The following is a 16334-nucleotide window of genomic DNA, read 5'->3' on the forward strand; positions in this document are numbered from 1 at the left end:
CCATATCAAAGTTTTGACGAGTCTTTTCTTAACATCCTTACCCAATGCCTCTGTAATCAACTCCCCTACCTGAGCAACCACCATTGACCCTAACATGAGCAACTACCATTATTCCCGCCAGCACAGCTCTAAGGGTCATCAGAACTGGTAGTAGTATTTTTGTGGGAGGTAACCGACAGCTACGGTCAATTGCAGCATTACGGATGGATGGGAAAGAAAGGGTGGAGAGAAACCTGGCAACAGCATTAGCCTACTCTTGTCGAAATGGGCCAAGAAGTCTGCTGTTTAACGTCCCATTCAACGGACGTCATACTCACTCAAAGTGCTCTCCTCTATGCACCTAAAGTAGGGATTGGGATACCACTAAAAATATTTGTTGCCTCCAGAATTTGAACCCGGGCCCTCTCAAGGGAAGCCTGTACGTTAGCCACCACAACATCCCTATCCCCCATATGAAATCACTAGTATTTTCAGAAATGTTCATTACTTATTGCACCTAGCTTTTTTGCCGCAACTAATCATGTTAACAGGCTTTACTATGGAAACTGTGGCCACATGCATTACTTGAAAATGTATCCCTATTTGTAGAGTTTGTATCCCTATTTGTAGAAGCTGTTTTCTCTTGGTCATAATATCACCTCCACTTGCTGCAATTTTATTGTTATATATTAATGAAATTTAAAGTTTGAGACAACAATTGAAACAATTGAGAAACATGTCTCACAAAGGCCTTTACATGATGCATAACATAGTGAAACACCCATTATTTAATCATATTCTTAGACACTAAGCATAATTCCAGGATTTTGCATTTCGTTACTCATCAGGATTATACATGTAATGGAAGGGAAATCAACTGCAGCCCAAATTTAAGGGCAGAAGAGAAATGCACAATTATTCTAAAAGTACCAAACTCAATGGAGCATAAGTAACCTCTAATGTAATTCATAATTCATCAAACCAAGAAAATACAAAAGGGAATAATAATCTATTACTAAAATGGGCACAACATTTTTCCCATAATAAATGCACACTATAACACAGAAAAAGTACTTTGAGCTATAATTAGCACAGTATTACAACAATGAAGTGTGCACAATTGCAGGTATTTGAATGAAGAAAAAGAATTGTAACTTCACCATTTTGAGCAAATATAAACTTTTGAGCAAATTTAAACTCATTTAAGTTTGAATAAAATTTTCAAAATTAACTTTATCTTAAAATTTGAAATAAACTTTGCATGCATTTACTGATCACCTCACATTCTGGACCATAATGCATACAAGACTAAACTTGTACAATTGAAATGAAATGAAATGAAATAATTTACTTTGTAATTCCACACACTTTATTTAAAAAACATGCCCCAGGTTTCCTGTTGAACGTTGAACTGTCCTCATAGAAGTAAACTTGGTATATGACGATCAACGTCAAAACCTGGGTCGTGTTTTTTAAATAAAGTGTGCGGAATCACAAAGTAAATTATTTAATTTAATTTCAATACGTTAAGCAAATTCCATAAAGTTACGCCTGAGACAACAAAAAACTTGTACAAGTTAAGTGCAGCACTTTTTTTACAGAATACTAGAGCATTCATTCAAGTTTTTTGTATCATACACATATGGTTGGAACATTATTAATGTAGACTTAGAAAAATAAACATATTGAGAGAAGAAAACATAAGTAATCTATTATAATCATAAAAATTTATCCACATCCTTGTGCAACACCAACATTTTCCAGCATACGCACGCCCCAAAATAAAAGAAAACAATTTAGCAAGATACCCAAATTTGTAAAGAGTGGTGGTCTGAACTAATACTCACACTTTTCCAATTGGCTCTCTTCAGAGGCACTTCCAACTGCCATTTCTTCTTTGGCTTCAGCCCATAGGGCAAAACGTCTGGGGGCTTCATGGGAGCCATCATGCCCATTGGAGGGGGTGGTGGTCCCATTCCAGGGAATGGTGGGGGAGGTGGGCCCATTCCCGGCATGGGAGGAGGAGGTGGGCCACCACCCATCCCTGGCATGGGTGGAGGGAGGGGTGGCCCTCCCATTCCAGGCATTGGAGGGGGAGGAGGAGGACCACCTCCCCCAGGGAAGGGAGGTGGAGGAGGTGGGCCCATTCCAGGCATTGGTGGAGGAGGTGGGACACCCATCATCGGTGGAGGCACAGGAATGCTCAAAGATCCAACCTTTAAGAAAAATATCACATAGAGATGAAAAACAAGCAGGAAAGAAAGGATATATACCATTCCCCTTTAAGATGTTGTTTCTCCAAAGGGCTGGGCAATATTTAACATGACAAGTTTTTCTGAAATTAATTGCAGATACTTTTCTCAAAAAGTTCATGAGAGAAATTGCTATCAGTACCACAAACACATGCTGCTAATTGAGATGATGACCATTAACATTTGGATTATCCAGTAAGCACACTGGAAAGATATGGAACAATCCCTTTGAAATGGATAAGGCAACCAATACTATGGTTGCAACGACAGCTAACTCAAAATGATACATAACTATACCAAACCCTAAATACAGTAATCAACCCGAAGGTTGGTTTGGTAGATGATGACAGGGTTCACCCAGTACTAAGCCTGATGGCATGTGAAATTCGCACATCAGGGTAGAGGGAAGTTCAGTTCCTCTCCCTGTGCTGGTTATGGTTTCCCAGAAAGATCTGGTACCTGAAAAATCACATAGCTTGGGTACAGCTGAGGGTGCCCAGGGAGGGTTGCTTGGGAATCGAACCCGGGCCCTCTGGTCAGTAGTCCTATGCTCTACTCCTGGACTATCATGACCCACTTCAGTATTAAGTTTTCAAATTGATTCTCTGAATTAATAAATTATCTGTCCTGAGATAGTAAAAATGTCCTTCAATTACAAGTTTCTTTGAGATATCAATATTTATGAGATAGCAACCATTGGATGACAAGTCTGAAATTCACCATGACGTGAGTGATTACCTGAATAAATTAATTGGTAAAAATTGAATGTTACCAAAATTTTACTCTTTGGGATATTTTTAGACTCCCTTGTTCCAGAGCTTTAATCTACATAAATTACATATCGGACAACATATTTTTGATATGTGGTAGAATAAAAAGTTATGTGGTACAACAATTACTCATACCTTCAGGAATTCACTGGGTTATTACTAATCAAATTTGCTTCCTCCCCTCTTTCATAAAGCTGTAATAATTTGAATGGTGTATATTCTAAGTTGCCCATTTCAAGAGGCAACTTTACTAATACAGAATAATTTCTGCCATGGTTTTATTAATAAAGCACATCAACCAATGGTTCAATTTGATGTTGGCACAGCAGGAAGCTTTATATGAGACAAGAGTAAAATTTCCTTCTATAGCAAAAGAATCCACTGCAAAAATAAGTCTACATCCTAAGATGTAACCAGTTACAGCGTTAATCTAAATTATTGTAAGATTTTGTTTTGATAAAAGATATAATGAAATACAATCAATACAAATGTGATAAACCTGGCTTACTTTTGGTAAACTCCCACCGCCCTTAACCACTAACTCTTCAAGTTCCTTGATTTTAGAGTTTGCATGAGTCAGTTTTGCTTCCGTTTCTTGCCTAGTCGACAGAGCCTCCTCTAATTTTAAGTTCAATTCATTCAGCTTTTGCTCCTCCTCAACCTTGGACCTTTCTACACATTCAAATGAGGGTAAAAAACATTAATGTAAATAAATAATTCAAAATATAATACACACCAATGATTACAAAATTAAGTTTCACTGCCACAAATAATGCACTGACCTACTAAACTTTCAATGAGTGGCTCCACATCCAAATTAAAATTCTTTTTCTTGAAATCTGGGTCACAACCTCCGCGATGCAAAACTATCTGAGACACACATTCTTCAATTAGTTTGTAATAGGCTGGCCTAGAAGGAAGACAAATATAATTTACTTTGCCTATTAAATACCAAGCTGAATTCTAGACAGTCATTTCTTGTACTTACAAAGAGAACACTTATTGTTAGCACAATAGTTTCTAAAGTAGCCTTAGCAAGAAATCAAGGTATAGGTTATCAGGAGAATTTTGCCATAAGACTTATTCATATCAAATAATTAATAGTGTTATACCAGTATAAAAAATCCAATTTACAATTCTCACTTGGTATTATTACCTTATCATTATGACTATAAATGGAGCTAATTAATTAAAACTTCAATAGGATATCAATAAATAAAAATACACCGTCAAATATGAATCTGAATATTTAATTATAACGATGGCATTCAATGACATCTATACATATTTAAAAGCATTTCAATAATTATAAATACAATAAAAACATACCTTATCATTGCATCATCACGAATAAACAATAAATGCTGAAGGATTGATAGAAAAAAAGGTTCAGCTGGTGTGTCCATCACTAGGTTCTTTAGCACCTCAAAGCAATCAGTTGGATCATCTAGCTCTAGCCTAACATTGTCAAAACGCTGCATAAACTCCTCATAGTCACCTTCTCTATGATCTTGAAAGATTTTTATCTGCATTCCAAGATCTTCATTGGCATCTTTACCTAAGATCTAGATTTATATGAAATTAAAAAAAATTCAATCAAAATTTAAAAAAAAAAAAGGAAAATTTCTTTGGACATGCTTGAATTATTTATGACACCCTTATTTTCCAAGTTTTCTTTTAAATGGTAATTTGAATTTCAACAAATGTGCACATTTTAGTGGTGAGCAAACAACCCACAGTAATTTATGCTCTTGTGTGATGACTTCTAGTTTTTCATACTGAAGGGCTAGTATTCTTGAAATTTATCACATACTGAGCATAGTATAAATAGCCCTCACTTTCTGAGCAAGTATGTGAGAGAATGGCATACACAATTTAATTTTTAAACAATTTTAAATGGTAGTAAAAAAAATTATGAGAAAAGTGAGCAAAGATGGATGATGATGAGAACCAAGATAATGATTTTCAGAGATTGAGGAGCTTTTCCACTATATATTTACGAAAATATTGCATCACAATATCAGAGGGTTCATGTGATTTTTTTATTCTCATTTTTATGTTTTCTATAGATTTCACCAGAGGTTTGCATCAAACTAGTCCTAAAAATAGACCAACTTTACCTCTAAGGCATCAGATAGTCCCATTCTCATGAACTCATTTCTTAAATGCATCCTGAAGTCCATGTCATCCGGAGTCGCTACAATTGCATTAATCAGCTGCATACAGACAGCCTGGCAATAAAAAAATGAGGTTTTATGTCACCTATACACATGCTGCCAACAAAATTATTTACGGTGATACCATTTTAAGTACTGTTTCAACCTAAAGGAAAGAAGGTAAGTTCCATCCTTCCTCAACAAATTATGAATTAATTTTACTCACCCTAAGTGCATCATTGGATTTTATTAAAAGTCCATCTATGATTGGAGCAAACCTTTCCTTGCCCCTCACCTCACCACTTGTTGCAATGGCTGCCAGTGCCATATCATGGCCATTGGGCTGCACAAGGCATACTGCTGCCAGTAGCTTGGCAGCCTCAAACATGACATATGGTTTTGTGGGATCAAGAGACTGGGCAATAACCATTAGGGCATCTTGTTGTTTAAACACCATTTTTAAACCTTCTGTATTGTTCATAATGGCACGCAAGCATCTAATGCATTCTTGCTGGAGTCGTGCATGATTTTTGAAGTAACTGAAAAATAATGAATGCATTAGAATTGCTTTGCAATGTCTACCTTACAATAAACAAGACTTAATAAACAAATGTAGCTCCTTCAGCCTATTTTCCCAAGCTATCACTTCATTTTTAATAGGTTTTCAAAAATTTATAAACTTAGTATGGTGTACTCATTGACTAAAATCATGCACTGAACAAGTTCTAAACGCTTCCCCTGCTAGCAATCTTCATGTGAGAATAGAGCAGGTGAACTCTAAATAAAACTGTAGGCTGAACGATAGCATGGTATGCTCCAAGTAAAGTTAAGATCAGATGCTAAGCTATGAACATTCATGTATTAAATTACAATAGTTAAATAAACAAAAAGGTGGAATTTTTTTAGAGATAGTTGAGGCCAATACTTTATGTAGAATTACATTATAATGAACGACCAGAACAAATAATAGCAGACAAAAATTCTATTCTATGGAAATGAAAAGTTTTTTGTTTCTTTTTATTCATTAAAAAGGACCATAACTCACGACAAAATTAAACCTTAAAGAAAGAGAGAGAGTTGTTAGGCCTCAGTTGCATACTTGACTGCATGTTCTACCATTTGCTTCACATGAGGTAAATACTAATTAAACCATTCTATGGAGAACTTAAGTTACGTAACATTATACAATGACAGTAACACATCTGCCTTTGACATCAAAAGTTTGATTGGCATTAAAAAAAATTTTTTTTGCCAACAAACTACATTTTATTAGTGTGAAGTTACCACTAGATTAGATTGCCGGAGGATGCTGTAATAGGAAATTATATCTAAAGACAAATAGTAAAAGTAACCATATGAAATAACATGTATAGTGTAATATGATAGAAATTTGTAGACATATCACACTTATCATGAAAAATTATATTTACTACTTTCCCCAATATATCATTTTCACAAATAAAAATTTCATAGAGTTATTTAAATTTTGAAAGCCCTGATTTACAAAACATGATACAATATTTACCTATCATCAAAATTCAATATTTGCTATATCATATGGACTTCTTGGTTGAACTATATACTTCTTTAACTTACACAATTATTGAAATGGCCATAGTGAAATTATCAATAAAAAGTGAGAAATACAGAAAAGTTCATAACTATGTCATAAAATATTTTTTTAACACAAAAGAATCCAATCATGTATTAAGAACTATACATTAATACTATAACATTGAATTACATGATAAATAAAATTACAAATGTAGAAATGGAATATGCATACTTACTTGCTGTAGCATTCATTGAGCAAGATAAGAATTTTGTTGATTCCACTAATCCCAAACTCTCTCATCCAACTAATTGGATTGTTCGTCAGAGATATCCTCAAAGAGCATACACAAGAGTAAAGTTTTTCCACACTCTGCTCGGTATTCGACAAGTAATTGATGTAATAAGCAGGCTTTTCAAACCTACTTCGACTCTCCAGCATTTTAGCCCTAGAAAAAGATAATAATTATTGCCAATGATAAACTATAAAACTCTGATACTAAATTTTTTCCTAAAGTATTATCAGGATTCTTATTTTCAACGCAAGCAAATCACTGAAAAGTATAATAAATAATCAGAATTAGCCACTTTCCTTTAAAATATTCACCAGCTTAATTACTTTCTTTTATAAAATCTTGGCTAGTAGCTAATTATTTTGAGATTAACTTTGGACCTACTAAGTTGTGGCAGTCCTCTTTAGAACCTTCACACCAATTTTCTCCAGCCATTTCTTCATATGAGAGAACAGGTAGTAGTCTGAAAGACCCAAGTCTGAAGAAGGGGGGATTAGGGAATGAATTAAGAATCATAATTCCATAAATTTTGCAGCCATAACAGTAGAGATGTGAGTTGGTGCAATGTCATGATGAAAAAGAACTTTATGTGGGCCAATTGTGGGTACTTTCCTTGTAGCTGGGTATTCAAATGGTCCAACAATGATGCACTGTAATTCAGCTGTAAAAGTTAGACCCTTTTCCAAATAGCCAATGATAATTATACGTGGTAAATCCTAAAAAACAGTTGTCATAACATGTTCAGCTGAAGCAATGGCCTTTGGCTTCTTTAGTGTATATTCCAACAGACAACCTATGCTAGGACTGTTCTTTGATTTCAGTCATGTTGTAGTGTATCCCTCTTTCATCCACAGAGGCAAAAACAATACCTGAACTCTGACAGATTTCACTGAAACAGATGCACGCCAGCCATAGGACATGTCACAAAATTTTGTTTTGGGCCAACTGTAAACATTGTGGCACCCATCTTGTGGAAGGCTTTTTAATGTCCAAATGTTGACGTAAAATATTATGTACCTCTGTTCACTTAAGATGGATGGATAACAATTTCTTGCATCCTCACTCTTATATCGCCCATCACTATATCATGGATTTCATTCATTATTTCTGTAGTAGTGGCTTCAAACAGAGCATCCAGGATGCTCATCATCAATCACAATAATATGGCCACAGTGAAAATTTTGAAACCACCACCATAAACAATTTTAATCAAAGGCACAGATTCACCACAATGTTTATTAAGTTTCTCTTCAGTCTCCAGAAGCCATTTGCCTTTGACAAAATTAGGTTTGGACTAAACACAAAATTCTCTTTCATCTAGTAGTTGGTAATCACTCGACTTGGCCAATTCAAGCAAATGCTAAGCAGAGAATAATAGACCAATATGGCTGAGACTTGTGTTGTGTGTTCCTTCAGGGGATGCCACTGACTGGAAGTAACTTCGATTTATACCAGTAGTGCCATCTCTCTGACTTTGCATTGACTTTTCAAACTACCCTTGTACATAGCATTTCAAGAATATGAAGGAGACTCAAAAAACATGCATTACGTGACTCATTCCCTCTAGTTCTACCAATACTACATAGCTACAGGAAAAACAAAACAAAGGCAAGAAAGTGCAGCACTAGTCTCTCAGCATTAAGTGTATGCATATATTCAGATAATAAATAATAATTTTAATGTAAGTGCTAAGCAATGTTCACCTGAAGATAGAATTTCTGACTGAGAAAAGAATTTACACAGGAATGTACTTGAAAAACCCTTTTAATATAATCTATCATCTAAATGTTTTCAGCAGTTAAAATAAAGTAAGATATTACAAAAGAGATCTTGGGGTGAAAAACATTTCTGTAACAAATGATATTATCATAATTTCTACAATTCCATTGATGCACAAAATAAGTTGAAAAAATAAATTTATAAAAGGTATACTAACTTCCCATGATACCCAAGCATTTCCTTCTTAGTTGACATGGGATGTGCTCTCAAAGGTTCCTTCTTTTCCTCTGACAAATTCATGTCATCCTGATGAAGGGAAAGCAACATCATAAAAAAACAATTCACAGGGATTTAACACAAAATATATATTGCCTTAGCAAAACAAAAAAATGGAAAATACAGAGCTATGATCATTGCCATAACTTTCAATACTTTTGGAAGTTCTAAAACAAGGAGCAATGACCAAAATAATAATAAATGGCTAGTCATTAAAAATGAAGATGCCATATGAAAAATTAAACAAAAAATTTTAAAAATCCCAAGACATTCCATGATTTATTTACAGCGACCATGGTGATATTTTTTACTCTAATTTTCCATTTATAGTACTGCTTTGCATAGATCTACTTTTATTAATATGTAAGACTTTCTCTCTTTGGATAATAATATCTTTGGTTCTTATTGAAAAATAACTCTAAAATACATTTTCAACTTCATTTACTATGATAATATTTCAATTATAGGCATTAATGTATGCTCCACATCCTTAACTCAATTGCAGTTCAAAATTTTGATCACCACATCAAAGAAGATAATAATAGTACTGAAAAATTGAAAGTTTTTTGAACTGTTAACAGGCTAGAACATGATTATGGATTTAGGTTGAGTCATAACTGGGGGCAAGACCATGCATCTCTTTTTGGAAATATTTACGACTGCTACTAATTAAAACATTTGCGCTTCTGTAGCACAGTCCTTGATCAATCATTATCTTGTGGCCCAAATCCAATGACATTGATTGATACAAGAACTGCATAATGCAGGGTTACCTGGCTTGAAATTTAACAGATGGAAATGGGAAGAAAAGCAATGGAATTTTTGCTTTTATAACATAATTAACAATAATATCCCTGGATAATGAAGATCCTTTCCCCTACTGCTTTTACTTGCTTGAACTCCTCATACAAATACTCATGTATCCTTCCCTCATTTACCCTGAATCACGCTAACAAAAACTTTATCCATTGATGTCTTATAATGTGAATTGGGATAGAATATCTACACAATTTTTAAAAGCACTGTAAATATTACCACATTTCGAATTTAATGAATCATTTTTGTACATGAAAGGTGCTTCTTAAACGTTATTCAGTTAGATTAACATTGAAATTTGTTTTTTACTGCAAAATTATTTTTTTTAATTTATAAAGCATTCACAACATGTTTTTTGGAAAACAAGATCTGGAGTTTTCATTCCACCTTAGGAGGCACGTAGTTTTAACAGTTTTATACATATACTTATAAGAATTCAGATACTTATAAGAATTATGTTCCCACTGAGCCTGTGTTAATTGAAAATTGGCCTATATATCCTCATATTTCTCTTCCCATGATGAATACCCAGTTTAATGATCAATCTAAGAGGTTAATTAATGTGAAATTAAAAATAAATGTATACCATCATGCAATGGTTTTACAGCAGAATGAAAAAAAAGTTGAGAGCCATTACTAACTTGAGACGGAACTTCAAATAAACTTAGATATATATACACAGGATTTTTTGTAACTTTAGAAACTAATAAGATCCAAATAAAAATTAATACATACAAGCATTTTTTCAAACATCTCACTGACAGTGGCATCATCTAAAGAGTCAATGGAAAATTCAAGCTCTTCCGAGTCATTGAGGTCAGACTCTGAGTGGGGTCGGATGATTGTCCCTCCTTCGCCACCATTCCGGGGGCCTCCAACTCCCCCCCCTTTCTTTGGCCGACCAAACCATGACTCCAACTGCAAAAACAAACAAAATAGACAACTGATTCAGCAACTGGTTAGTATACATTGAAATATAGGTAGAATAACAATATATAAAGTTGGTTGTTTACTGTAACACACAGTTGTGCATAGTTAGATCAATCATATAACTATTCTTAAAACATTAATCATATTATTCATCCTTATAACACATTGGGGGTCAATTTTTACCAAAACACTTTTTAAGAGTGTTGGATAAGCTTCAATTTACCATAGTTACGAAAACAAAATAAATAATAACAGTTTCTTATAACCCAAAATTAAATGCAGCATACACTCATCATTATCGAGGACTGAGAAGTGAATTCTCCATGTAATCCTAATCAATAAAATTGCATAAATGCTCAATTATACAACACAAAAACTATTTTTAAAATATGAATAGGTGCAGAGGTATTAATGGAAATTTATAAACCTATTATTTTTAAAGCACTAAGTAAAATAATTCATGGCTGAGCTATAAGCTATTAAATATGACCACTGGATGGTGGGATGACCTTAAGATACTGACAATAGTGGTAATATAAGTCAGAATACAATGTGAATAAGTAGCTGTGAACAACAAGGACTTGGAAGTACTTGATTGGACCCTAGGATACACTATCTCATATTCTATGATGTCCTACGAAGGTCCCATGACCTGGTGATTGAATGCCGCCAGACAATGGGCTCTTGGTGCTGGGAGTATAAACTCTCATATACGTGAGTGAAGGTGGAGACCAATGTCGCTGGTGAAGCTCATCACATCATTTCGCTGCAGGCATGGTAAATATTGATTCATCAGCTGTAGCACTGTGATATAGACAGCAATGAGTAGCCACCACATTACTACATGAAGGAGCAGCAACTAAACAGATCCTTTTTCAATTTTATTGACTTAAACAACAGACTGATGAATCACTCTTGGGTAAAATATTGTTGGGTACATTTCCTGCAATTGGATTTCTGAACGAGTCTGCTCAAAATGCGATACATCAGTAAAATGGATTAATCAATTAGTATCTGAACTTGCAAAGAACATCCCAAATAAGACTTTCAGAGTGGTAGCTTAGGGAAGGGTTATTCACAGAAGCTATTCAAATGGGGATATGGGAGTAGGCATTATACAGCATGAAAAACTTCTTTCAATTAAATGAAATAACCGTTGTAGTAAAGATTGCAATGAAATCCAGAACAACTTTTATGAAACAAAGACAAGACTATGATAATGAAGTAGGCAATGTGTATTGTACGTGCCTAATTACACATGTAAATCTAATTATATCAGGAGACTTGAACACAAATGCTGGAGAAGGCCAAGAATGGATAATATTGGAAAAGTATTGTCTATGGCAGCTAAATGAAAAGGAGGCTCATTGGGCATATCCAAGGAGTATAAATTGATAGCGGCAAACACTCTCTTTTAGAAATACTCGCGAAGGCAGTAAACATGAGAGTAAAGATGCAAGGATACATAAGAATATAAAAACCATAAACACAATAATCAACCCGAAGGTCGGTTTGGTAGGTGATGGTAGAGTTCACCCAGTACTAAGCCCGACAGCGTGTGAAATTCACACATCAGGGTAGGGGGGCCAGTTCCTTTCCCTGTGCCGGTTATGGTTTCCCAGGAAGATCTGGTACCCGAAAAATCACATAGCTTGGGTGGAGCTGCAGGTGCTCAGAGACTTGCCTGGGTATCGAACCCGGGACCCTCCGGTAAGTAGTCCCGGCTCTACCCCCTGGGCTACCGCGACCCACAATATGAGAATATATCAAATTAAATACATCCTAGTGAAACAGATATTGAGGAATCAAAGGAATGCAAGAGCTTACAAACAGCAACTACAATTCAGTGCCAATGAGCAGCCATATTAACAAAAAATACCATCATATCTGTAGTAATTTGACTAAAAACTGTCAATGTGAATGTTAAGTAAAATTAAATAAATCTATTTACAATGAGATACACTTAACCTGAATGATGTGACAGACATTCTGAAGTTTACCAAAATTTAAATATTTCTAACGATAATCCTGAGGTACCGAAATAATAGCATAATTCTGAATTTATGTCGTGCTTTTCGTTCAGCTGGACGATAAAATCTGCGGCATGAGTGGTGGGAAATTCTTGACGCTGGTAAGTGGTGCGAACTCTATCCCCTAAGTTGAAAGAGCTCCCGCGTCAATAAAAAGTCACGCGGTATTTCTACGGCGGTTTAATTGAGTCACGAAATTGGAAATCCCCAGGGGAAGATTAGACGCTGGCCATCACAAGGGAAGTTCATTGTGCCGATTCACGTATTTACGAAAAATGACTACATAAAAAGTATTGTCTTTTTGAAAAGTACCTCCCAACAGGCCCAGAGGACATTAGCCATTAGGCTTCTATTTTGATTGGCACATCATATAACCATTTGTTTACTTTAAGTTCGCATTAACGGAGTCCTTGCTACACCAAGTCAGATATGTTGTAGTTTCACTGTGGTTCACTGTCAATAAAACCGGATGATTTTTTTGGAAAGGAAACACATTACTGCGATTGTGATATTTAATCTTTCTCTCGGGGACATATACAAACGCATTTGGCTGCTGAAATGCGAACGTTATGTTCAGTCCGATCTCCGGTGCGTCCTGCAACGCCCGCGTGCGGGGTCAGAAGTACAGTAATTTCGAAAATGTGTAGGCAGTAAACGGCGCGCCCAATTTGGGAAAATGTGACGATTGCTATGCTGGCATTCAGCGACTGGGAAGCTCTTTGGCTGCGATGGTTTTACGGTGGTGCATCGCTCTGAGAGGCCGGGGAACCTGTCTCCTCGGCGCGCTTACATACATTTGGAAATGAGAATATATCAATGCACAACTAGCACGACCTCAGCGACTTTAGAGCAGAGCATATTTAAAACACGTACATTAAAAAAAAAGATAGATAAAACCCTCTGGTTTTTAAAATTCAAATATAACCCATTGATAGCATGAATAGTTAGAAATTTAAAGGAATTTTGTATATCGTTCTTAGTATTTCATATGGATTTTATACAATACCCAAATTACAATTTTAGCTTTGACTGCACGTTTGTCCATGCACCTTATCTAAACCCCATTATCATCTGCAATGCATATGTACTGCAAATATATATATATATATATATATATATATATATATATATATATATATGGGTCGCGGTAGCCCAGTGGGTAGAGCGTTGGACTACTGACCGGAGGGTCCCGGGTTCGATGTCCGGGCAAGGCACTCTGGGCACCTACAGCTCCACCCACGCTTTGTGATTTTTCGGGTACCAGGCCTTCCTGGGAAACCATAACTGGCACAGGGAAAGGAACTGGCCCCCCTACCCTGATATGTGAATTTTCACACGCCGTATAGGGCTTAGTACTGGGTGATCTCTACCATCACCTACTAAACCGACCTTCGGGTTGATTACTGTGTTTATGGTTTTTTTATAAATATATATAAATATTTTTTTTCCACCCCCAAACATATTTAGGTCATAAACATTAAATGTGTACATACTTAGACACAATGCCTGATTAAGGCAACTAAACTAGAAAAATGAATGGGAAGAATTGGATAGGGGGATATAGACGAAACACATAATTTAGGTGATGAGAGGGATGCTACAATAGGAATTTTGGAAAAAATGAAGCAGCTAGCTTAGAAGAAAAATAAGCATACCTGCACAGCAGGTCTTTCTTAGGATTTTTCACTGATTATGACTTAGTAAGCGAACAGATTATAGTCTAGGTCCAGGGATCTTAAATCCTAATTCGAGAAAAAGGTGGTTCTGGTGGAGAAGCAACACATAATTATAGAAAAATAAACAGGGCCGCAAGTAAATAGTAATAGTTATTCAAAGTAGGTTTAGGACGGTCTACTACCTTGATCAAAAAGTTCCCGGAATAGCCACCGTGTGGCGCTCCTATCGTTCCGATTTGAGTTCTGTTTTTTTTGTTAAATTGGTACATCTGTTGTTGATATTCCCTTTAAATCTTAGTGTCATAACTTGACATTTGCAAAAGTTACATAGCCAAGAGTACATCTATCTCTGTGTGTGTTGGCGATTTTTTACAATTGCAGAAATGGAATTAAATTTGCAACAACGAACTTGTATTAAATTTTGCGTAAAAAACGGATTTAGTGGCGCACGGACGTTGGAAATGTTGGAAAAGTGTTTCGGCAACGATTCTCTAAAAAAAACGGTCGTTTACCAGTGGCACGAGCGGTTCAGAAGTGGTCGTGAGTCAATCGAAGATGATGAACGCAGTGGCAGACCATCGGCATCGAAAGTCGGTGAAAAAATTGATAAAGTAAAAGAAATGTTGGTCAATAACCGCAAATTAACCATCAGAGAAATAGCGGAGGACTTGAACATTGCCTATGGATCCGCCCAAGACATTGTGGTTAATGATTTGGGTTTCCGTCGTGTAGCATGCCAAAAGACCTCAATTTCATGCAAAAAAGAGACCGTGTTGACGTCGCAAAAGACATGATTTGCGAGGCTGAATCCGATCCCACATTCATCAAAAGGATCATTACTGGAGACGAGACGTGGGTTTATGAGTACGACACGCAATCCAGACATCAGGCAAGTGAATGGCGTTCACCAAATGAGCCGAGACCAAAAAAACCACGTCGTTTTCAGTCAAAAAAGAAGGCAATGCTGACGGTTTTCATGGATTACAACGGTGTAGTGCATCATGAATTTTTGCCAGAAGGCCAGGCAGTAAACAAAGAGTATTATTTGGGCGTTATGAGACGTTTGCGTGAAGCAATTCGCCGAAAGAGACCAGAAATGTGGGCAGAAAACTCGTGGATTTTGCACCATGATAACGCACCGTCGCACAGTGCTATCATTATTCGTAATTTTTTGACGAAAAATGCAACAAATACCATCCAACAGCCACCGAATTCACCTGATTTGGCTCCCTGTGACTTCTTTCTGTTCAATCGAGTTAAAAAACCATTACGGGGAACGCGTTTTAGCAGCCGAGAGGAAGTAATGGAAAAATCGCAGGAAGCACTGATGGACATACCGAAAACCGAATATAAAAAATGTTTCGAGGATTGGATCAAGCGCTGGCATAAGTGTGTTGCAGTCGATGGGGATTACTTTGAAGGGGACAATATAGATTTAGATGAATAAACTTGTATTTTTAATTTTCTGAATAAATTCCGGGAAATTTTTGATCAAGGTAGTATAGCGACTACAGGGTTCGTCCGGAAAATAAGTGTACTGATTTTTTCCCGCCGCTCCAGGCGCGCCCAGCACCGCTCTGACGGGCTGCGATCGGAGGGGGGTATGTTGGCAAGCGACGCTGAAAAAGGCAGTCGGCTCTGAGCTGTGGTGTAGTGAGGAGCTCTGTTAACGCGAACCTCCACGCTCGACCCACGTCACGGAACGCGATGCCGAAGCAGCGTTATTCCATCAAATTTGCGGTAAAGCTTGGGAAATCGTCTACCGAAACTGTCGGTATGATTAACCAGACTTACGGGGAGTCAGCCATGTCCAGAAACATGATCTTTCGGTGGCACAAGATGTTCGTGGAGGGCAGAGTAGAGGTCGACGACGAACCACGGCCTGG

At 36.4% G+C, this 16334-nt stretch overlaps 1 protein-coding gene across 1 annotated transcript in view; it reads right to left on the reverse strand.

Annotated features, from left to right (window-relative positions):
* The window catches only part of dia (diaphanous related formin 1), a 120186-nt gene that overhangs the window by 14580 nt on the left and 89272 nt on the right, over positions 1-16334 (reverse strand). Inside the window, exons 3-11 of the mRNA XM_071584724.1 lie at positions 10548-10730; positions 8938-9026; positions 6948-7157; positions 5384-5696; positions 5122-5232; positions 4331-4566; positions 3784-3911; positions 3510-3673; positions 1827-2195 (exon numbers count right to left, since the gene is read on the reverse strand). Coding sequence (XP_071440825.1) covers positions 1827-2195; positions 3510-3673; positions 3784-3911; positions 4331-4566; positions 5122-5232; positions 5384-5696; positions 6948-7157; positions 8938-9026; positions 10548-10730 — 1803 coding nt within the window. The remainder of the gene's footprint in view (positions 1-1826; positions 2196-3509; positions 3674-3783; positions 3912-4330; positions 4567-5121; positions 5233-5383; positions 5697-6947; positions 7158-8937; positions 9027-10547; positions 10731-16334) is intronic.

Source organism: Hetaerina americana, unplaced genomic scaffold (genome assembly GCF_022747635.1).
Source record: "Hetaerina americana unplaced genomic scaffold, ioHetAmer1.1.p SCAF_2, whole genome shotgun sequence".
Classification (NCBI taxonomy): domain Eukaryota; kingdom Metazoa; phylum Arthropoda; class Insecta; order Odonata; family Calopterygidae; genus Hetaerina; species Hetaerina americana.